This window comes from Podarcis melisellensis (assembly GCF_964234715.1).
Source record: "Podarcis melisellensis genome assembly, chromosome: 7".
Lineage (NCBI taxonomy): Eukaryota > Metazoa > Chordata > Lepidosauria > Squamata > Lacertidae > Podarcis > Podarcis melisellensis.
Window position 1 is genome coordinate 72,729,800 of NC_138539.1, and position 24,640 is coordinate 72,754,439.

Below are 24,640 nucleotides of genomic sequence, written 5' to 3' on the forward strand. Positions count from 1 at the left end.
GAAGTAAATTTTAGTTTATTGCTTTGGTTTGAAGTGTGGAGCCATTCTAACGCTTGGCGATGATTTGTAGACAATGGGGCTGTTCTCTCATTCTCCTTAGGATTTATGTGGGCAGTCCCAGAAAAGCTAATGAAGGTTATACAACTAGGCCAATGATTGGTCAATGTGCTGTGTAAATCTCAGTCAAGCTAGGGAGTTTTTAAACTGTTCAAACCAGAGGAAAAGCTCCCACTACATATTAAGCTGACATAGTTCATTTAGAGGTGTCACCTCGTTCTTGATTGGCCCCATATCTTTTCTGACACGTCTCTCTCATTCTCTCCTTTACATAAACTGACACATGCATGTAATGGATGAGGAAAACAGCAAATAACCTTTCTGAATCCCAGAGAATTAATTTGCAGGCTGGTCTACCCCAGAAAGTAATATTATATGTGTCTGTGTGACCTTACACATTTTCAAACAAGGTGGGGGTAAAGGTTGGTCCAAATTTTAACTGATAACATTATCTCCAATACTTACATATGTGAGAAAAAGATTTCATAACTCACTGTTTTCGTTTCTTGTTGAATTTTTCATGCAACGCCGTGTAGTTGAGTATATGTGTTCCTTAATAGCAAAGGTTTTGAAGCAATGGATGCTTCCTTTACCACAGAGCTTGGAAAGGTTAGATTTTGTGACAAATTATATTCCCAGGCCTTTCCCATAGATTGCTGTCTGGCAATTACTAGAAAGAATAGAGATAGAAATGCCATTCCTGCTGTATTTCATCAGTTCCTCACTAGAAAGCCTATAATATCAACTGTGGTGTCATTATGGAAGGACACTGGGGGCAGACATCCAGGTCTCTGCTCAGAAGAATGACCAGGAAAGTCCTCAAACACAGCCGAGCTGGCTTACCACATTTTGAAGTAAGAGATGCTATCCACATAAGCATCTGATGACTTCCTTTCCTCCACCAGACCATTAACTTCAGAGTTTAAAATTACCTAAATTGTGACACTGAATATCAAGATTATCCTCATTCTGCAAATCACCAGTATCTCAAAATTCTCACAATAAGAACATGTTGTTATGTTGTGAAATAATAGCCTCCATATTCTAGAGGAGGTCAAAACTGTCCTACTGGTAGAGACACATTCAGCTATATGAGGAGCTGAATTCCCAGTTGGGCTTGTGCCTATTTTATTCCAACTTGCAAACAGCCACTGGCCTAGCTACCTATGATGAGAGCCAGTTACCTTTAGGTGGTGACCCAGTGCTGGATGCATTATGAATAGGGAGAGAGGCAGTTCTTTTCTTCATTCAAGCTCTGTTCTGTATGTGCTGCTAAAGAGGCATGTTTTGGCAAGTCGGCTAATTACACATATGTGGTCTGGTAATTGTCTTTGATTTGCTTCTGAGGCTCCTGTGTAAATATCCAAGTGTGTATATTAATCCATCACTGCAGATTTCCTTTTTTGTTTCCCATATTCTTCTGAGCGATTGCTTTAAGCTGTGACTGGAAATTGGTCAGGCTGTCTCCCATGTGGGCGATTCTTTATGTGTCCATTCCTGCCATTACATTTCTCTTCCTTTCCCCCAGAGTCCTTGCGCTTGCTGTGATGCATTTGTTCTGACATCTCTCATTCATTGCCAGGAGTTTCTATGATATGAGCACGATGATGCTTGTTGTTACAAATGGCCATGAACTCTATTCACTTCTCCTTCCTTCCTTGTTTGTGGCCGATGGCTATAAATACCAATGGGTAAGATATTGCTGAGGTGGATGGTGCCAATACACACTTCAGCAGAATCACTTACAAAAATGAAGTGTATTACAAGAGCTCTTAAAAACTGGCAAGCAAACAGCTACTGGCAGGCTTCCTTACTGAGACCTATAGCACAAGATCACAGTCTATAGGGTCTGTCATCATGGTGGTGAAAATGCACCCTTTTAGGCCTCCCCTAAGTAAAACTACCTGAGGTGTCAAGTGCTTGTGAATGCCGTTTTGTAATCTCAGTGTACTGAGATTAAAAGTCCAACAATACTGAGATCCCCAACTTTGAGTGTTGGTAGACAACCAAAGAGCAGCGTAAGTGTGACAAAATTGAGCTTTGTTTCCCTATGGTCTAGGGCAGGGGTCTGCAACACGCGGCTCCGGAGCCGCATGTGGCTCTTTTAACCTTTGCTACGGCTCCGGGGCGGATACTAACGAGGGGAGGAGGAGCACTGTGCACCCCAACACTCCCCACTGTGGCGGGCACTGTACTGGCTGTGACGTCACATGGGGGCAGTGCGTGCGTTAGTCACGCACCGTCCCGACATCACCTTCCCGCCTGCCCGCTACATTGTAAGGGGCATGTACGCTGGTCACTGCATTGAAAGGGGGCATGTACGCTGGGCACTGTTTTGAAGGGGAGTGAAGAACACACACACACACAAAGGTAACTTGTTAATTTAACGTTTATTTCTATGAGGAGTAATTCTATGAGGAGGAGGAGTAATTCTGAGGGGTCAAACAAAGAAATAATAAAAAAGTGACAAAAAAGTTATTTTTATAATGACGAGTTTTGCGGCTCCCAGTTTTTTCCCCTTCGGAAACGGGTCCAAGTGGCTCTTTTTGTCTTAAAGGTTGCAGACCCCTGGTCTAGGGGTACATGGAACCCCGCTGGGAAGGTTGGCTTGCTTTATCCAATCTGTTTAGTCTTCTCCTCAGATTTCTCAGGTGTTTCACCCAAGGATACCCTCAGATTTATTAAAACACTACTGTTGGCAAAATCTTGTGATTTCCTTAGACATTCTACAGTGGACATTCTAAGGAGTGTTGATAAACAATCGAATTGTTGATGATTATTTTTTAAAGTCCAGCCAGCAATAAACCTAGGGCAGTGGTTGCCAACATCATGACATCCAGATGTTGTGGACTCTAACTTCCAGATATTGGGGACTCCAACTTCCATCTTCCTTATTGGCCAGGTTGTCTGAGTCTGATGGGAACTGTAGACCAAAATATCTGAAGGGTACTGCATTGACTACTTCTGAACCAGGGATTAGATGAGTTTGTTGTGAGGAAAAGGGTGCAGCAGAGGGAGGTGACAGCACTAAAGTAATGGTAATTAATTGTTAGACTGCTAATTAGACTGCTGATTGTTAGACTGTATATTTGTGAGAGTGATATTTGACTACTCTCCCCCTCCAATAAATGGGGGCTGCTTTTCTGCTTCTATCGGAGGGAAGATATCTCCAAAATTGTTGGGGGGGGCTGTTTCTGGATGAGATTCTGGATTTCATCAAGAAATGCAGCCTGCAGGATGCTGTAGTGATAACGTTGTTCCGCTTCCCACCAGTCATACATCTCAGAAGGCCTTTGGAGTGATGTGATGTGGCATTATTCCCAAGGTATCCCAGGAAATACAATCAGCATGTTGCTTAGAAACAGAGTAAATGAGTGTTACAGGGCTTTTTTTCCTTTCCTTTCCTTTCCTTTTCTTTTCTTTTCTTTTCTTTTCTTCTTTTCTTTTCTCAATTTAAAAAATCCAGAGAATTGGGAGGGGGGCTTTTCAATGAGATTAAATAAGGAAAGTGGCAGCCTTCTTCCAACATTTTCAGATAAATTTCTCTTTTCCACTCTTTGCTTTTTTGGGAGGGTTCTTCCTGCCATCCCCCACCCAATGAATGGCCCCAAAATAATATTTTGATATGAACACCCATCATTTATAAGGTTATGAACAGTGCTATTTTTTTTCTAGAAAAAGCGGTGCTGGAACTCACCATGAACACCTCACTTGTCCTCTTATAATGGCAATGGTGCCAACCTGAGAGGTGCCGGAACTGAGTCCCAGTGATTTTTGGCTGAAAAAAGCCCTGTCTATGAATATGAATGAGGTTACATATAAGGGAGTGAACAGGATATAGGCACGGGAGTGGTTATAGCATCCCCATAAAGGTAGTTCTACGCCATAAATTTAATTCTCCAATAGATGCCCATACAGAAACCCTATACAGTCATACCTTGGGTTATAGATGCTTCAGGTTGTGGGGTTTTTTTGTGTGTTTTTTTTGGGGGGGGTTACAAACCACTGAAACCCAGAAATACCAGAATGGGTTACTTCCAGGTTTCGGCGGTCACGCACATGCAGAAGCGCCAAATCACAACCCATACGTGCGCAGATGCGCCACTGCAGGTTGCGAACGCTGCAGGTTGTGAACGTGCATCCCGCGTAGATCACGTTCGCTATCCGAGCGTCCACTGTACAATCTGTGGCAGGATTTTTTTAAAAATAATGGGATTATGCTGGACAGGCAATGAGGCAGGATTGACTGCAGCAGTTGCCCTGAAAGATGTTGCTGGTGCTGCACAAGAGAAATGCATTCTGGTTGCCCCGCCACCACCACCTAAACATATTGTATCATTGCTACCTTACATTACTCCCAGCTGCCTTCGCTCATCACAGTGCAGGCCATTTTAAACACTGAGGAGATGAGGGGGAAGAAATGATAATTCATGTTCCTTGAAGCTGAACTCAGAATTTGCGTTGGAAATCTTCCCCTCCATCTCTCTTCATATTGTATTGTTGGTTGTTTGGTCAGCAATACTTGGAATTTCAGCATTTGTGGAGAACAAACAGTGGCACCTTTAAAAAAATCCACAGGGAATGGGGGTCTAAAACAATAAATTACATGTTAGGTATCAGATGAAGTGAGCAGAAAAGGATGAGACAAGGCAACCTTAAAAAGCAGGGTGTAAAATGACAGAGCGGGGGAGACCACATTAGCCTAAGCTATGGCATGCCAGCATGCAATACATTATGTATAATATTGCAGTGTGCCATTTTGCTGTTGTTATACTTCCTGTTCACCGTAATCATCTGTCTCTGTAGGACACCATGTAAATTCCAAGCACAAGTCATTCTTGGTCTTTTTAAAGGAATATTTCATTGGAGGAAAGCACCAGGAGGTGTAATAACAATATCCTGATTACCCGGTGATCCCCTGGTTCTGGCTGCCTTATCTTTCAGCCAGGGGGGATTTGAGTTGCATCTGCTGCCTAACCTCTTCTTAATAGCATTTGTGAGTGCCTATTCCAAGCAGTTTCTAATTAGACACACCCAGATGGCCGCCACCAGGCAGCTGTGTGCCCAGCTGGGTGTGTACACGGAAGCAAAGGTACCTCCAGGCTGTTGGCTGATCTCCTTCCCCACAAGGCTCTCTTGTTTTGTTTAGAAACACAGAATAGAGGGAACTTGTCAACATTCATCTTTAATATGGGGCATCCAGTTTTTCAAAACAGTCATTTTGAAATGTATAACTATTTCCTGCCATGAACCAGGAGATCTGCCTTTACTCAAAAGGCTGCTCCACAAGTTACATTTCAGGGGAACATTGAAAATGTCAGAGGAGTACATCTGAAAATTGTAAAATACTCCATGGACATCATTACACTGTATTTCCTCTTCAAACTATGAAGGATTCCAATGTTTTCTTCTCTCACGCGCCTTTTCTTATTGACCCAGTGCAATACTTCAGGGAGCACGTCTCCCATATGAACTAATCCAGACCCCGCAATTATCATCTGAGACCCTTCTTTGTGTGCCTCCCCCACGAGCGGTCCAGAGAGTGGCAACGCGGAAATGGGCCCTTTTTTTGCATTGGCTCCCCATTTGTGGAATGTTCTCCCCAGGGAAACTCACCTGGTCCCTTCATTATACATTTTTAGGCACCAGGTAAAAGCATTCCTCTTCAAACAGACCTTTGGTTGATCAACATTCTATGTCTTTTAAAAATTATTTGTAGAAGATGAGGTTTTTGGTTTGGTTTGGTTCTTGTTGTTATCTTTTATGTTGTGTTTTTATATTTTTTATGCTGTGAACTGCCTTGAGATCTTCAGATGAAGGGGGTATACAATTTTAATTTAACAACAACAGCAGCAACATTCATTCATTCATACATACATACATATTTAGAAAGCAAGTGGGAAGTATTGTGATTTAAATTGCCTTTGGCATTGGGGTTCTGAAAGACATACATGACCTCTTTTAAATGATAGGAAGCATGACCAGAGCTCTGTCCATGCTTTGAATGGAGAAGGTCCCAATTTCAATCCCTGGTAGCTGCAGTTAAAAGAAACGTGAAACATTGCCAGTCAGACAATACTATGCTAGATGGAGCTGCTACAAGATGGCTTGCCATGTTAGTATTTCCTGTAGTCCATGCTACCTGCCTGTGGTGATCTAATCCCCACAGTCCAAATTACAATGTGGAGTGTAGATTGAAGATTTAGGGCTGTGTCTTTCCAAACATATAGCTTGGGCAATTAAATTTCTGGAAGTGAGGAAGAGACATGAATTGCCGCAGCAAAACATAAGGGCATTTATTAAGCTTTCCTTGTTGTTGTGTTGGGTGAAGAGTCAGATTCTGGGTGACCCCTATCCCTGCTCACCCCCAATGGATGTTCAGTACTGGGCAACTGGGCAATCTTGGCCATCTATTCCTCAGGGACAGAGAAACCTTGACATGTTGCAGTAAGCACGCAGGTCTCTGCTGCCTGCATTCATCTTTGGACCTGGGCCACATTATTTAAGATTTGTGGCGCTCTGCTGTTTTTTGGTTCATTTTCGCCCCCTAACTTATTAGAGACTTAGTTCATGTATCACCTTCCAGTTATGCTGTCATTTTAATGTTGACTATAATGACTCCACTAATTGAAAATAATGTTTATAAAGAGATGCTCTACCACTGTTGACATATTAACTAAAAAGATTATTTGCATTTTTATTAAAGTTTTTTTTTAGTAAATGAAAGTTTAATTCCACAGCCATTCTTCAAAATAATGTTTTGAGCCTTCAAAGCATGCTTGCTGAAAATAATGAAACTCATTCCTAACATGAACAAGATTCCTTTTTTTATTTTTTAGAAGTTTAGAGTGAAGTCATGCATCATTCACTTGCTGGTCCCATAGTTTGTTGCAGCAGCATATGCCAATAATTTTGGAAAGAGAGCTGTTACATTTAAAGTTCGGAAAACTGGGGAGGGATGTGATACAAAATGACACATTTCCATTAATCAGTGCATTAGCAAAGATTGATTTTCTTTTTTAGTCTGCTACACTTTCACAATTTTCTTTAGAAAATATTCAGGCATAAAAAGGCAAGAATCCATTAAGACAAATAATGTGAACTATGCATATTTAAAACTCAACACAATCCGTGATTTACAATATACATGCATAGTAAAGCACACAACCCAAGAGGCCACACTTCAGATATCTCTTTACAATGGATTTTGCCTCTCCCTCCTCCCCAATAACATTAGTACTGGCGTAGTCTTGGTGTTTACACATCAAATTGAGAATTACATCATAAATGTACCAAGCTTTCACTGAGATACCAATACTCAAGGGAAGAGAAAGCATTCATTGTGTTGCATGTTTTTTCCAAGCCTGCTGGAAAATGGTGTTAAAGTTGAGCTAAGTTTGATATTGAGGTGTAGAATTGTGTTCTGACAAGAGGTGGGGATTTCAGGTCACAATTAAAGGCAAGCATACCTAATTTGCACTTTTTCAAACAATGCACAAACCAAAGCAAGCCATCCTTCAAAATATACACTTCTCCAAATTTTGCAGTGCAATTCTCCAGCCATGTAATGCATAAAAACATGCATATACTAGGGTAAAGTGTGTATGAAAATGGGTATATTAGTGAAAATAGCATCCAAAAATGCATTATATTAGGGGAAATTACTTTGCTTTGCAAATCAGGAAAAATAGCTTACAAAAATAAATATTATGAAAAATTCACTCATGAATTTTCATGATGACTTAAAAAGAACTTATGTGAAAATGTGGAGAACTAAACTTTGTACTGGGGAAAAAATGAGACACAGAGAGAACCTGAAACTGATCGATTTCCCACCCTAGTGCACACCTACTGCCATTCTGATATTTTACCAGATATATGTCAATGCAGCTACGTTACAGAGAGTGTTTTGTCTCTATCCTCCTTCAAAAAGAAAGGCCAGTGGTTGCCTATTCCTGCCACCGTGACCCCCCATCTGCCCTTCTTAGTGTAAGTGGTGGGGCTGCAGATATGAACGCTAGACATTTAATTCCGAAGCATAACAAATATAGTCCCACCAGATTACATAAAATCATTCTGGGTGGTTTGTTAGGAGACTCCTGTACCCCTGTACAGTACCCACTGTACAAATCTTTTTAGCTAGATCTCCTTCAGTGCAGGAACACTGTAAAATATTCATACACACAAACATTCATCTCGGTTTTTGAGCAAAGTTCACCCTAATCTGCCTGTGACCATACACTACAGCAAGGTGAAGCAACTAATAAGTCTTTTGCCCAAACTTCAAGGAAAAGGAAGAGATGAGTGGGTATGTTTGGAAATGCTCTGAACCCAGTGTCTCCAGATGTTGGGACCTTGGGTCTCCAGATTTTGCTTGACTATAGTTCCCATCTTCTTCACCAATCTTAGACCCAATGGTTGGGAGAATGGTTACAATTCCCAGCAACATTTGGGGACCTGGGGTCTCTGCTCTAAGCAATGGTGCTTGTCTGGCTTACCAGTCTGGGAGCTTTCCATCATCTTCTAGATGCTAATACAAGTGAACAGGAGGAACACCCTAATTCTGCATTAAAAGTGCAGATATGTGTCACCCATAAAACTTGCCATGCTGAAATGCTCATTTGTCCAATGGGAATAGATGCAAAGAAGCATGGGAGCTTCAGGTTCATTGTGGGCTAAATTAGTGCAAATCTAATAAAGCATAGTTTTGTTTTTAAAGAATCATAAAGTTTGGTTATGAAAGAAGTTCACTAAGTTTGAAAAAAGTTTGGTTTCGATATTACTTAAACCTTTTTGTTCAAGCTGTACATTCTTTTCATAAGTTCATAAAGAAAAGACCTTCTTGTGCTTGTTTTAAATCTGATTCTGTATTTATTTGAGGTTTAAGTGGATTTGCTCTGGCGTAGCAAAGTAGGGTTTTTTGCTAATACATTTGATAAGTTTTACACCTTTGGTGCAAACCATAAAAGAAAACCAAGAAGATTTATGTGATAATAATCTAAAACGTAGAACCATCAATATCTCCTTTTCCTTGACTCACACTTGAAAGGCAAGAAGGGGACTGAAATTATGCTAACAAGTCTTCTCTTCAAGTTAAAAGAAAGAAAATTAATTCATTTTCAGTACCCTAAGATTAATACAAAATGCAAGTCAATGGATCTTGGTTGATGCTTCTCCCTGAATTTAACTAACTTGATTCCCAAACCTGAATCAGTATTCCACTGGTTATTTTGTCCTCTTAATTCACATGTAAAATGCACCCTCAAATGAACTGATATGCCCCTGCTTTTCATTTTTATTTTTTAAAAGCTAAAGGGATAAAGATGGAGGAGTCATAGGAGCCAACTCCTTGGGGCTGAGGTCACTTTGCCCTCCCCCCATAAAATATTTGAGGGGGCTGGCTCCCCCCCAAAAAAGTGATGGACATTGCCATTAAAATGGTGCATGCGTGCCACGCCTTGTGATCGATTGTGCAGGGTGGGACTTAACTTGTCCCCTCCCCAATATTTTACCCAAGGTGGCACCTCTAGAAGGAGTCAAATATTTTTTAAAAAAACACACTCACACAGGTTAGTATTTGATTTGCTAACAAACAATTGGACTGTTAACGAGGTAGGTCAGAATAGGCAAAATGAGGTACTTCTTCACACAGCAAATAGTTAAATTATGGTATTTGTTACCACAAGATGTAGTGAGGGCCACAAACATGGACACTTTGAAAAAAACCAGGACATGGGGGAATCCCTGGAAATTATGTAATATGGAATTTATAATTGGTGATAATGTATATGATTTGATTTGATCTGATTTGATCTGATTTGTTAATAATTGGAAGATTTTTATTGGAAAATGAATAAAATAGAATGCAATATATTACAACCAAGAACAAAAGCATTATGCCTTTGAATGCCAGTTATTGGGCTCATGACTAAGAGAGTGCTATAGTGCTCATATTCTGCTTACAAACTTCCCATAGGTACCTGCTTGGCCATTGTGAACACACAATGCTAGACTAGGTGGGCCTTTAGCCTGATCGAGCAAAGCTCTCCTTATGTCCTTACGCTTTTCTGTGGGATTTATTTACAATACATGTGAGCTGCTAAATATACTTTCAATTATTTAAGACAAAACTAAGAGCAAGGATATATTCAAGGATACCTCTTCTCGTGGCCAGCTCTAGGGTAGGTTAGCAAAGTACTTTTCAATTATTTACCCCTAAAATGGTGGAATGCCCCTTCAGGATTAGGGAAGACTTACCTGGATCCCAACAGTAACCATGCTCCTCCCCCCCCCCCCAATTCTCCACACCACGATCCAGAAATTGTGGATAGGTGGGGGTCCTGCATGCATTTTAATAGGAGCATTTCTCAGTTGCACAGGAAGTCAATTCATACATTTATTCTAGCAAGACAACATTTAGAACAGGCTTTGCCATAGAGGCATTCCCTGGCATGCACGGGGGTCCCCTCCCCTTGCCAAAATCAGGCTGGGAAGAATAGTTTGTTCTGTGTGCTTGATTGCAGGATGTGTATGTCATGCACACAACAGCATAACCTTTTTCTGCCCATGAGCAGAAAAAAACGTTGTAGCCCCTGATCTAAAGTATCTCAACAAATTGAATTATTGCATCCACAAGGAAAGTTTCTAGGCAATCCACAAGATGTTTGGGGCAATATGTAATTTTTTATTAAAGTTCCATTCCTTGTTCAGTACCATTTTGAGGCATGCCTCTTTTTCCTCTTCAAGAAAGTTTTTTTGCATTGTTAGCAAGGATGACACTGGAATCTTAAAAGTGCCTTCTCCATGTCGCAGCCTGCAAACTATCAATGAATAAGCTTGACATAATCATTTCTTGAAGAGCTCAAGGAGGTGGCAAAGTATGCTTGAGAGAGGGACTTGTGGAACTTAAAAATATTGTTGAAGAGCCAAACTGTAGTGATGAACAATAATAAAAGTAAGTCAGCATAGGGGCCACAAGTGTACAAAATGTGTTGATGCAGAGTTAGAGGATGAATTAAAGACCTTTTGTAATCGAGTTCAGAAGCCTGCAAGGAAAATAGTGCCACCTGGTGACAGAAGGCCATGACTGAAGAAATAAACTGCCAGACATTGTATTGATTTCGTGTGGAGCGTCTGAAGGTAGGAAACCCTGTGTTTCTTAAGAGGAGGAGTGTCAATTTCCGTGTAGTAAAGGGATACTAATAGCCAGTGCTATAATTCTCACAGTTTGAAGGAAAGGAGGTTGTGATATTATGGCTACACTCTGAGAATCAGGGTAGAATATAAAGTTTTTAGTGGGGTATGTCTCTCATAGCTCAATACATTTTCACTCCCTATTTCCCTGACAATTTGTCTTATTCTTAATGGGGTTGGGAAAGGGAAAGGGGTAGTTGTGAACAAGTTATAAGAAACAACAAGGCTACTTGCTAAGGTTTCTCCGACTGGCACAAACATTTGTTGAAGATGAATAATTGAAAGGCAGGTAATACGAATTTAATTATATGTTCATTTGTACTAATATGTGCTATAAAATATCTGTGACCAAAGGAGGCTTTTAATAGCTGTGTGAAGGAGAATATTTTGGTAGGTTCTTTTCTGTTCTTGGGAGCTGTCCTAGCCAGGTGTGGCATAGGTGTATGGCTGCCAGTGATTGTTCAGCACCATGGACAGCTCATGGGGCCGGAGTGAAGATCAAGCGTAAACCCAGACTTGCTGAGAAGGAAGGAGCTTGGGCTGTTGCTCCAACAGTAGTTGAGGTAGTATTTGAGGGTATGTTGGTATTCCTGTTCTATTCCTTATTATAAAGGATTTGGCATTTTATCTGAAAATCATAACCATGTTTAATAGAACAGATGTCTAGTGCAACACTAATGACAATTTTATAATGAAATGTTTTTAGAATCGTTGGATTATTTTGATTGTTTTTAGCCGCCCTGAGCCCAGTTTCGGCTGGGGAGGGCGGGATATAAATAAAATTTATTATTATTATTAACTGATCAAAAATGCTCTTATTAGCAGTGTGAGCCAGCAGGCCAATGGTTAGAGATAATGGGAGTTGGGGTCCAAAATATATGGAGTACACCAGATTAGGGAAGACTGTAAGGCACATTAACCTTTTGGGGCTTGCAATAACTGTATATCTATAGCACAAAAAAATGTTTCATACAAAGGGGAAAACGGTATATTCATTCATTCAAAATCCTTTATAAAGCATCTATATTTTCACAAATCTCCAAGTGTCTTTCTTTCTTTCTTTCTTTAAAACAATTAGAAGAATTTTCTGACTACTTGGCATTGATTGGGCTTCTGGTGCAAAAATTCAAATATAGGTTTTTTTTTTAAAAAAATAAATCATCATCATCATTTTTTCAATGAAATACACTGCTGATTGTAAGAGATAATATAAAGTCTTAATTCTCAGAGCCTTTTTGTTACCAGAACAGATTAACAACCACGGAGCTAGATCTTAAAAGTCCCTTCTCCAAATTGTAGTAAGAAGCTAGTAATATATGTGTGTTTGTGTGTGTGTGTGTGTGTACACACACACACACACACACACACACACACACACACAATGTAAAAAAATAATAAAAAACAGAGAGGTTCAAGACTTCAGTGAGAAATGTCATTGGCTCTTGAACTTAAAGGTAAAGGGACCCCTGACCATTAGGTCCTGTTGTGGCCGACTCTGGGGTTGTGGCGCTCATCTTGCTTTACAGGCCGAGGGAGCCAGCGTACAGCTTCCGGGTCATGTGGCCAGCATGACTAAGCCGCTTCTGGTGAACCAGAGCAGCGCACAGAAACACCGTTTACCTACCCGCTGGAGCGGTACCTATTTATCTACTTGCACTTTGACGTGCTTTCGAACTGCTAGGTGGGCAGGAGCAGGGACCAAAGCAATGGGAACTCACCCCGTCACGGGGATTCAAACCGCCAACCTTCTGATTGGCAAGTGCTAGGCTCTGTGGTTTAACCCACAGCGCCACCCGTGTCCCTGGCTCTTGAACTTATTTGGGGCTTTTAGTTTTGGGGCTCTGAAATTCCTCTGTTGTTTTCATGGGGAGAAGCTTCCTTGTTCCTGTCAGAGTTCTCCTTGTTTTCAATTCAGTTACAGTCCGCAGAATTCCTCAGGTATTTAGCACCTGCAATTTCTTAGGTATTTAGCACCCAGCCACTCCAGATTTGCTTCAAACTACCTCTTTAGGCTCAATTTCTGTAGCAACTCTTATTAGAAAGTGTTTTGTGTATCAGATAGCACAGCACTCTCACACCGGCCACTAGTCAATTAAAGCAATTAGAGGTGTCACTTTTCTTGCTTTGTGCGGCTTGTTCAGAAACAAATCCCATTTACTTTACACCTCTGTTTCCTTCTGACCTACTCCGAGCTGCTGCTGAGACTTGCAATTCTTTTTGTCACGCGCAGTGCTAATCTATGAGAAGTGCAGCATGTCGGAAGCTTTGCATATTAGAGTGGCCATCATGGTTTTATGGCAAGCTTCTCCTTGAGCTCTCGTGTCACGTCCAATTTCTGGGAGGCCATTTGTCATGCTATGCGTAGGTCTCTTTATCAGACACCTGGCTTTTTGAAGGCAACACAGCCACCCAGGAGCATGCATCAGTCGGTATGCAAATAGGCTTTGAAAATGTTTCACATGGCTGTCCTCTTGTTCTGCCTGGTCTTTGGATGATGCTACCGATTTTGAACGGCAAGGGCTGATGGCCATGAGTGCTGCATGTTCTGAGTGACATTACGGTTGTCGAGCTGCATTAATGTTCAAATGCTGGGCATCCATCTATTTTTGTTCCCACCCTTCAAACTAAGTGTGACAGCCCTTCCACCCCTCTGTGGCATTCTGCTGAGGAGCTTTTTCGGATATTTTGAAGCTGATGCTGCATTTTGGAGATGGAGGGAGGAGAATCGAGAAGAGACTCATCAAAGCTTTTTTTGACCAAAGGCCAAACGATGGTGCTGTTTACGTGGCATGTATTAAAATCAGAGGCCTACTTTGGAGGGGCTTGGACAGACCTTCTCTTATTTTTACTGTTCCATCTCAAGTGGCAGTAAACTAAAGGTAAAGGTAAAGGACCCCTGACAGTTAAGTCCAGTCACGAATGACTCTGGGGTTGTGGCGCTCATCTCGCTTTACTGGCCAAGGGAGCTGACGTTTGTCTGCAGACAGTTTTTCCGGGTCATGTGGCTAGCATGACTAAGCCACTTCTGGTGAAACCAGAGCAGCACATGAAAATGCCATTTACCTTCCCGCTGGAGCGATACCTATTTATCTACTTGCACTTTGATGTGCTAGGTTGGCAGGAGCTGGGAATGAACAATGGGAGCTCACCCTGTCATGGGGATACAAACCACGACCTTCCGACCGGCAAGCCCTAGGCTCAGTGGTTTAGACCACAGCGCCACCCGCGTCCCATGGCAGTAAACTAGGAAGCCCAAATTTACTGCCCAGCAAATGTCCAACAGGCAACTGACACATGTAACTGATCAAACTGCATCCTCTACCTGCCCCACCTCATGTCATGTATGATGTCAGGTGTGGGGCAGGTAGGTGTGGTTTAGGGGAAAATGGCCCAGTAAACCAAGTGGGAAGGCTAGTGGACCAAATTTGACCCATGGGCCAGAGGTTCCCACACCAGTGGGGTAGAACAATGGAGGCACCTAATAATAGACAGGGACCTTCAGTACTTCTTCTCACACTAATGTTCAATCAGCTATTCCTTTACATCAGTAAGAGTCCAACTAGAAGATGTATTTGTGGTTTTTTTTCTTGAAGGCTTTGCATTCCTTTGCATTCCTGCCCCCTCTTCAGTCACACAAACTGACAGCATGGATTTGAAAATGCAAGATGAGCAAACTCAGTCAGAAAACATCCATTGTTATCCAAACCCTTGTGCACTTACATACTTGCTAATAAGGTTGTGTGCTCCTTCCCACTACAATATTTTTTTGGGGAGGTGTTCTGTCCCTGCAAGTCCTTTTAACATTCATTTTGGGTACAGCCCATTAGCTGCTATTTTGAACGAATGCATTTCCTTTAGTCATGCAAACACGATAAATGTTAGGTAAGCAAGAGGACTGTCTAAACTTCCAGATAGCCTTGTAAATACATAATCATAATCTGCATTTTTTACTAAATTTATAAATATTGTAAATACCTTCTTTGCAATTAAGAAAAACCATGCACATTGACTGCAAAGTGTGGCAGCAGGTTCCTATATGGGGGCATTTTTAGGTTCGCTTGTGACTTTTCATCTTTTTCAAAAAGTTAAGAGTTTCTTGAGCATGGCAGAACTGTATAAAAAGGTTACTTTTAAAGAAAAAAGTCTTGGGAGGGAAATTTTTTGGGTCCCCCTCCCCCCCCAAACTCTACCATCCATGAAAAAGAAGAAAGAAATTTTAATGATTTGTGATGCATTGGAGCTATTACAGAGTAGTATCTCTGGCAGGAAAGTAATGAGATGACTGCTAGAAAGCAATTCTGTCTTGATTTAACCTTCTCACTATCTAGGACAGGGATGTAGCATGCAATTTTATTTTATTTTATTTACCTGTGGAATCTTGCCTCCTATCCTCCAAACAGTATGATGCATGGGATGTGTGTATGTGAGATGCATATGAGATTTACCTTTGAGTAGGTGTATTTAGGACTGCGCTATAAGAGGATTTTGATATCTGATTCATGGTACCAATCAGTGTTATGCCAGATTAGAAGCAGGTTCTCTTTGTCATTTAAATTTGTTCAAAGTGTTCCTATGCCACATTGTGATGAAATGTCTCTTAAACCATGGCTGGATGAGTGATATATATCAAATAATGTTGCCTCTCATAATATTAGGAAAGGAACTGATGCTAGATAGAGATTAAAAAAGGGGAAATTGTCCCTTTTTCGATTTGGATGCTGAGTATTAGAAAGTGTAGGAAGAAATTGTCATAAGCCATTAGTCCATCCAACTCAGTATGTCTGTTGACTGGCAGAGGCTCTCTGAGGCCTTTAACCAGATTCTTCTACATCAAGATGTCAATGATTGGGACCTTTTGCATATATGGAGCTCTACCTAATTTTGGTAATTTTGGATTTTCTGAATATTGACTGTGCATTGCATAGGATGATCAGTTGTTGGATGCAACTGATGTTGTTTAGCTGTTCTTGAATAATCCCTTGATAAACTTCTGCTGAACCAAGGTTTCCCAGAAAATAGCTTGAAATGATTTGAAAAGTTGATATATGGTATATGTCCTTGGTAAATAGCATAGATGGTTTGTCATAATTGATAGTTGGCATAAAGGTAAAGGTACCCCATCCCGTACGGGCCAGTCGTGTCCGACTCTAGGGTTGTGCGCCCATCTCACTTAAGAGGCCGGGGGCCAGCGCTGTCCGGAGACACTTCCGGGTCACATGGCCAGCGTGACGAAGCTGCTCTGGCGAGCCAGCACCAGCGCAGCACACGGAAACGGCGTTTACCTTCCCGCTATAAAGTGGTACCTATTTATCTACTTGCACTTAAGTGTGCTTTTGAACTGCTAGGTGGGCAGGAGCTGGGACCGAACGCCGGGAGCTCACCCTGCCGTGGGGATTCGAACCGCCGACCATGCGATCAGCAAGTCCTAGGTGCTGAGGTTTTACCCACAGCAACACCCGCATCCCTTTTCATTTTTAACATTAGTTAGCATTTGACAATGATAATGTGGCGGGAGGGGAGATAATTCTAGCAAGAACACGAGATGGTTATTGGTATTTAACATTTAACAGTTATGAGATTTCATGTTTGAATATCAAAACAATTGAGAAACGTAACATAACTTAAAGCATTTTTATTTTGCAATCAGGAAATATGTTTACTTTTCACTTTAAAAACCCCTCATTCATAACTTTGAATTGAGATTTTCCAAAATACATCTAATTTTTCATGCTTGCAAATATCATTTCTGGTACTAGATGGGCCTGCACAAAATACGAATACATTTTCTTCCCATTTTGTATATATCCCTCTCTAACATGTAGAGGACATGTATAAATAAAATCCTGACTTGCTATTATTCATAACACAGATTGGCTGGACTGTTTATGTGAAGAATGTTACTTCAGACACTTGGAAAAGAGAAGATATATACATTTTCAGGAATGTATAGCAGGAGATGGGAATGCTCTTTCTAACAGCTGATATATTGATGGAGCCAGCAAGCTCATTCTCTTATCAGGGGCAGCCCAGACACAAATGTAGCAAGTTAGAAAAAAGCTCTTCTCTAGGTCAAATATTTCTTTCTCATATTACTTATGGAGGAATCAACTTCAGGAGTTTATCTTTACAGCACATAATTGGTAATTTCCCCCTCCCCTAAAAGACAGGCAATGTCAGCATCTCTCTTTACAGATGCTCCATATACTTTCACGGTCATAAGGCTTTGCCAATGACAGGTCAGGAAAATGCAGTCTGCATCTAAGGCCTTCCTGATCTGAATTGCAATATACTGAATCCTTAAATCTCCTTTGCAGTTCTTTCAAGGGAAAAAAAAAAGCACAGAAGTTGAGGGCAAGGCAGCAAGGTGGATGGATGTTGATTGATTTTGCTGGAATACAGAAATAAGGACAGGCTGTTCTTTTTTTGGGTGACAGCCTGCTATATTTGGCAATATTACCATTGCAAGTGTTACATTTTTAGAGCAGCCATATGAGCAATAAGAACACCACCCTGCAGTTTTAAGAAGAAAGCTAATGCAGAATGGCCAGATTTTATACTCTGGCACAGCTAGTGAATGTCAGAAATGTACATGTGCATTACAGAACACGAATGCCACTTGTTGCATTCCACCTGAAGTTCCTTAAAGATGTATAGAATGACAGGATATTCCCCCACATGTTAACTCTATGATGTTCTGAATAGACTACTCTGAGTCAGTTCCTTTCTGTCACCCCAACCTTGGCTTGGCCAAATGCAATTGGGAAAATGTATTCACTTGTCAATAGATGTCTCCTCTAGGGTATCTACACATACCCAGTTGAAAGGTTGGAGGTGTATATTGTGGGAAGTTGTAGCGTGGCAAGATTAGTGAGCCTTAGAGGAAGGTGGGCTTGGTCAATCTCAGGAGCAGCCCTTAACTGCCTCTACCTACACAACACCAAACCCTTAAGCCAGTGGAACTATTTGTGGCCCTAGGGCAGGTATAGGCAAACTCCAGACCCTGCAGGAAAATAATGCAATGCCTGGGTATCCTGCTGTTTCACTGTATCCTTGTCTGCCCTGAAGGGAATTCTCATTTTCGAGTGATTCCATTTTAGGACCAGTGGTCAGGGATGATGGGAATTGTAGTCCCAAAGCAGCCAGAGGGCCGAGTTTGGAGATGCCTGGACTAGGAGAACACAATTGCCCTACAATAGGTAAACAATTCAAAACATACCCAGCAGTTGCAGCAAATGAAATGACATGGTGTGCACTACTACATGGTATCAGTGTTCATCTACACATATTCAGATGTATAGGTACTAGAGACAACAGAGCCCACCCTCCTGCCACTCAGGGATTTAACTTCTAGAGACCTTGGGGACGGAGCTGGAACTTGAACAACGATGGGTCCATCAACTCATGCTAACAAAATGTTAACCAAGCACCCCTAAATGACAACAATAGGATGAAACAGTGACAGACAGCGACTTTGCAGAAACCGAAAAATGTCCCCAAATAAAGAATGTCCTTGCTGAACAGAACTTGATGCATCTGTCACATCTGGAGGGCCAGAGTTTGCCAATGCATGCCCTAAGGCTACCTTGGTCTTCTTTCATTCAAGTGGTAAGATGGGAAACACCATGGAGGGGAGGGATTTGCAGAGAGACAAAAAAGGTGCCCCACTCACCTTTCATTCCTGCCCCGCCCACTGCCAGCATGTAAGTTTTGACATTTAACCCTAAGAGAGCACAGTCGTTGGCTCAAATAGTTTGCAGTCCTAGCATCTATCAGTTAGCCAGACATTCTGCAGCTTTGACAAAGGAAATGAGGGAAACACAAACAGAGGATAAGATATTGATGTCTACTGCTCACGTGAGCTACCTGCTGCCTCCATGATCAGAGGAGATGTGCCTCGCTGGGAGAGGGCTGTTTGCATGTCGGTCTTGCCTGCAGGCTTTCCACACCATCAGGTTGGACAATGTGAGAAAGGGATGCTGTACTAAATGGGTCTTCAGTCTGATCCAACAGGGTTCTTCTTGTGCTCATTGACCTGCTTTGACCCATTTGTATTGAAGCTTGTTTTAAGCATACCTTGAGAGTACACCTTGAATATTACTTCATCCAGAAAACTAGATCCACAGGAGTGAATTTTTCACTGTATTTTTCGCTCTATAGGACGCACTTTCCCCCCTCCAAAAATTAAGGGGAAATGTGTGTGCGTCCTATGGAGCGAATGCAGGCTCCTTGTCTTCAGCGATAGCAACGTGAAGCCTCCGAAGTGCAGAGGGAGCGCTCCCTCCACGCTCCGGAGGCTTCACATTGCTTTCGCTGAAGCCTGGAGAGCGAGAGGGGTTGGTGCACACCGACCCCTCTCGCTCTCCAGGCTTCAGGGATAGCCGCCTGAAGCCTTCAGAGCTCAGCGTGAGTTCCCGCTGTGCTCCGGAGGCTTCAGGTTCCTTTCGCTGAAGCCGGGAGAGCAAGACTCTCCTGGCTTCAGCAGAGAGGGAGAGCTGCGCAGCACCCCTTCAGCCAAGCGGGAGGAGAAATGGAAGGGGCTCCGTTTATCCTGCTGCTTAGCTGAAGGGGCACTGAGCAGAGAGGGGGAGAATTTTTTTTCTTGTTCTCCCCCTCTAAAACAAGGTGCGTCCTATGGTTGGGTGCGTCCTATTACCACACTGGCCTGAATATAAGTTGCACATTTTGTTTCTAAATTATGACTGTGAAAAGTTAAAGTGCTGCTTAAATTCACGACCATACAAAAATTGGAATGGATGTGAGTGCCTGCGGAATTTTAAGGGAGTGGCTTATATTTGGGCATTGTCTTTTTTTTCTCCCCCCCCCCCCGAATTTTAAAGGTGTGGCTTATATTCGGGTGTGGCTTATATTCGGGCCAATACGGTACTAAATGAAACAATTTTCTCTCTCCCTCTTTTCACCTTTTCTTAGGGGCATATGTGCTACAGGTCAAAGCAACCGATGCTGATGACCCGACCTATGGAAACAGTGCCAGAGTGGTTTACAGCATCCTTCAGGGACAGCCATATTTCTCCATTGATCCCAAGACAGGTAATGAACGTATTTGCCAGGGAAAATTGTACTGTTTCCCACTTTCAAATATCAAACTGATTAGATGCCCACCTGGACAGTCTTTATCCGATGACAGTGGAAGAAAAGGTGACAGTATTATTGTTTGTGGAAAAGCATCAGCTGTTTCCCATTAGCACAAGGTAAGTAGCATTGCCTTTTCAGAATTCAACAAATATAAGGATTGCTCTGCTGAATCAAAATAAAGGTCTATCAAAGAAATGAACAGGCAGTGTTCCATATGGGAAATTTTGTAAAACAGCTTCCAGTGATTATGGTAAGGGATGGATGGATCAGCCGCTTCACAGTCCATGCCAGTTTCCCATGTGTTGATTCATAAGGCTGTTTGCTGTTTTTTGGCATTATCCTGAGCGAATAACACAAAAAAGAAAACACACATATAAATGCATATTCAAAAATACATTTCTGGATGTATTTTCTTACAGAAATATACATGTCTAAAGATGTTTATTGTTTATGTCTTTGGTTACTTTTCTGTGCTAAGAACTGCATTGAAAAATTCAGCACGTGAGATCTGGAAGATGACTGCATTCTGAACCATTCATTAGTCCAAGCATTGCGGACTGGGTCCCTTTCCATTAGAATTTACAAATAAACAATTCTTCCAATGCTGCCCACAAAGGTTCAAAAAAAATATGGGTGCAGTCACCATGTTTGAAATTGCCACATCTGTGCTACCTCACAAAAATAACTTCACAGGTAGAATGGAGCCCATACAATTCTGATTTCCAGCCACTACTAAGTTATTGTACCAATTCAGCCTATCGTTTACAACACTTAACATACTGCAGAAGGTTGCTTTATACCAGATAACAGCTGACAGCTATTTGTTATAGATGTCAGTGACTCCAGTTGGTAATCCTAAGCAACTTCATTGCAAGTTAGGTGGGAGAACTCCTGTGTGCTGCTTCTTCCCTGTGAATGCCTTCCCCACACCCCAGATACAGTGACTGCTACATAATAAACACAATTCCCATGCCCCCTGATTGAAACGTAACAGCTGTTTTCAGAACTGGTGCACATCTTGCTGAATTGTATCATTTCCAGCCGATGGGGGCTGGAATCACAAGTTTAAATGTTTCCCTGAATAAAAGGGCCATTGACATCGAAAACTAGAATGTCAGGGAAGAGGGTAAGCACACTGACATGCTAGGTTTCTGTAGTGGTTATATGGGGTTGCTCGTGCATAAGTTGCCGCCACTCCTGGCTAGGTGGCCTGGTTAAACCTTTTCCTGGCTGGACAGCCCTTCACTTCGTGGCTGTTTCAGTCGCTAGCAGAATCCGTCAGTGGGCGTTTCTTGAACTTCTTCCAGCACTGAAGTTCTTTGACGCCAAGTCTACGCCTACTTTCCCTGCGCGGAAGTCTTCTGCGCAGGGTGGGTGTGGGTAGCGGAGGACCCGTGCTCTCCCCGCTGGTCTCCGGCGAAGAGTCCTTGAGCCCCCTCGCCAATTCCCCCATCTGCCCCCCTTTATCCCTGGTGTTATGCTGATTTCCTTCCCCAGCCGATGAGTTCCCTCTCTCCCTGCTGGGCCCATCTCCGGCATCACTTGGGAGCCTTGCCTCCACCTCTGGCTCCAATGTCCATTCCCTGGCAGTTTCTTTGTACAGGTTTGCTGTGACAACCCTGTCAGATTAATGGAGTATAAATATTATTATTCTTATACAATAGGATGTTCCTATTTCCTCGGACAAATATTGGAGGGTATGCAGTTATGTAGCTGACTTCTTTAAGATTAAGCACAGTGTAGGGTTTTAATATAATGCTAAACTGTGGTCAATCAAAAGCACAAGCAAAGGCTTCTGAGTTCATCTTTGTGGCAGAACTGGAATGGGAGATGGAAAGGAGAATGCATGAACATCAGGCTCATTCCTATCATGATAAAGTGTAGTTTACTGTGCTATCCAAACATAGACAAAAGTTTTAATATAATATGAAAGCTCAGTGATCCCCCCCCCCAAATCTGGTTTAATCTTACCCTGAGCCAAATTTCCAGTAGGCTATATTCTGCATGTCAGGGAACTGCCATCGGAGCCAGAGGCGGAGGCAAGGCTCCAAAGCGATGCTGGAGAAGGCCCTAGCAGGGAGAGAGGCAGCTCATCGGCTGGGGAAGGAAATCAGTGTAACACCAGGGATAAAGGGGGGCAGATGGGGGAAGCGGTGAGGGGGCTCCAGGACTCCTCACCAGAGACCAGCGGGGAGAGCACGGGTCCTCCGCTGCCCACACCCACCCTGCGCAGAAGACTTCCGCGCAGGGAGAGTAGGCGGAGACTTGGCGTCAAAGAACTTCTTTGCTGGAAGAGGTTCAAGAAACGCTCACTGACGGATTTTGCTAGTGACTGAAACGGCCACGAAGTGAAGGGCTGTCCAGACAGAAAAGGTTTAACCAGGCAACCTAGCCAGGAGTGGCGGCAACTTACGCACGAGCAACCCCTATAACCATTACACTGCACATGAGTTTTAGCTAGGATCTTCTGAGCATGTGTGCAGTCCTGCTTGGATGCTACAGGAAAAGTTTATTAATCTGGAATAAACCAGGCTTTTAATGAACATTGGTGTTCAGTGGGAAACCTGCCTTTCCCCAGCTGCTTGCTTTTGGCATTTGTCTGGCCTGGAGGATGGGAGACAAGCAATAATGTCAGGCTGTTGTTCAGAGTCCACTAGATGTGCTGGTAGAAGGACCCAGAAATGCTCCTGGGACAGGATGACAGTTAATTGCATATCTTGCCCTGTGTTCCGAAATGTCACTCCCGCTTCTGTATTTAATAATTCAATGACTTTACCAAAATGCTCCACACTAAATTCTGCCAATTGTGTGCCTTGAATGCAACGTAAGAAAGAGCTTGCCTGCCTGCCCCCTTTCTGCAAATGGAATTTCTTTTCCCTGCAAACCTCTCCTTGAATGTCAGATGGAGTGTTAAAGACCCTGGCTTCCTGGCTAATCAATGACTGGAGGTGGAAACAGCATAACGCTGTCAGTGCAGGTACTGTAGAGGTCATGTCCTCTGTCAAATATACCCGGTTTTAACAAAAGATGATATCGCAAGTGTGAATCAGAGAGTTTACTTTTTAAATTAGGATGAGGATGTGTGTGTTTCCCCCCCTTCCTCGGGCTCTAGGGGATAAAAACCGCTTCCTTTAATGTTCTTCTTTTAATTAGATCTCGCTGACAATACAGAGGTGTTAAAATCCAGGCTATACGTGTGTTATATAAAGTTTCTGGATGAGATGAATGATGACAACAAAGATTTCCCCAGGATCCCCTGCTCCGCTTCTTTCTGCTTTTGTTCTCAGTGCCACCTTCATTAATTATTTTCACTCAGAAGCTGGGGATTTTCACACTGGGGGGGGGGGAAATGCCATGGTCATTGGAGATGGGTGGTCTCAAAGCATGGGAGCTTGTTCAATCCACTTCTCCTTAAACCACAATAGCCCTATCGGAAAGCCATTATCCTTCTGGGGGTCTAGGCAGCTTTACCAGTGATTTGTCTTTCTCCACTGCTCCCCATTGGGACTGATCACTTTCTTTCCTGTTCTTTATATAAGCTTCTCCTCTGCCTCAAGCTCACAGACAGTGGTAAATTAACTGGTTGAGCCCAGAGCTGCTAAGGAACTTGAGCAGGTTCCTGCTATGGAAGGAGAGGTTTTTATTGGCCATAAGCCTGCAGAACCCTAGCTGGAATCCAAAACCTCATGGGTGGCTTTCCTCTGTATTCCCAATACAAGTCATGTACTTCTCCGTTCTTCTGTGCTTGCCCAAGAATCAAGGGGGACAGCAGGTGGGAGGCCACAGAAAGGAGAAATACTCACCCTTTCTCTAGAGAGTTGGTCCTTTAAAACATTCACACTTCTGTAGTATTGGGGTGCAGCTTCAGATTCCACCACCCGCATTTGAAGAATCATGAATTTATACATTTTATACATTGATAGTTCCACGAAGCTGGCCATGTGCATATAATGGAAACAGGGATCCCTAGATGATAACATTTGCAAATGTGTATTGCATTGTGATTCCTGACCTCTAAAAAGCCTGATAGAGGCTGTCAGATCACATACAATAATGCCACTCATGCCTTCATAGTGATTTGTTGTTGTTTAGTCGTTTAGTCGTGTCCAACTCTTCATGACCCCATGGATCAGAGCGATTAGATTTAATTCTTTTTTGCGTGTACAGATGATCAGCAGTATGGTTTGTATTCCGCTAACTCAGAGTAGACTAGTTGGAATTAATGGCCCTACATTAGTCATGGTTGTTAATTGCAATGGGTCTACTCTGAGTAAATGTTGAGTGATATGTCTAGAGC

General features: G+C 42.4%; 1 protein-coding gene across 4 annotated transcripts in view; it reads left to right on the forward strand.

Moving 5' to 3' along the window:
- The window catches only part of CDH12 (cadherin 12), a 652,390-nt gene that overhangs the window by 563,387 nt on the left and 64,363 nt on the right, over positions 1-24,640 (forward strand). For all 4 annotated transcript variants that reach the window (XM_081918186.1, XM_081918185.1, XM_081918188.1 and 1 more), the window contains one exon: positions 20,179-20,298. In XM_081918186.1, the coding sequence (XP_081774312.1) occupies positions 20,179-20,298 (120 nt within the window). The remainder of the gene's footprint in view (positions 1-20,178; positions 20,299-24,640) is intronic.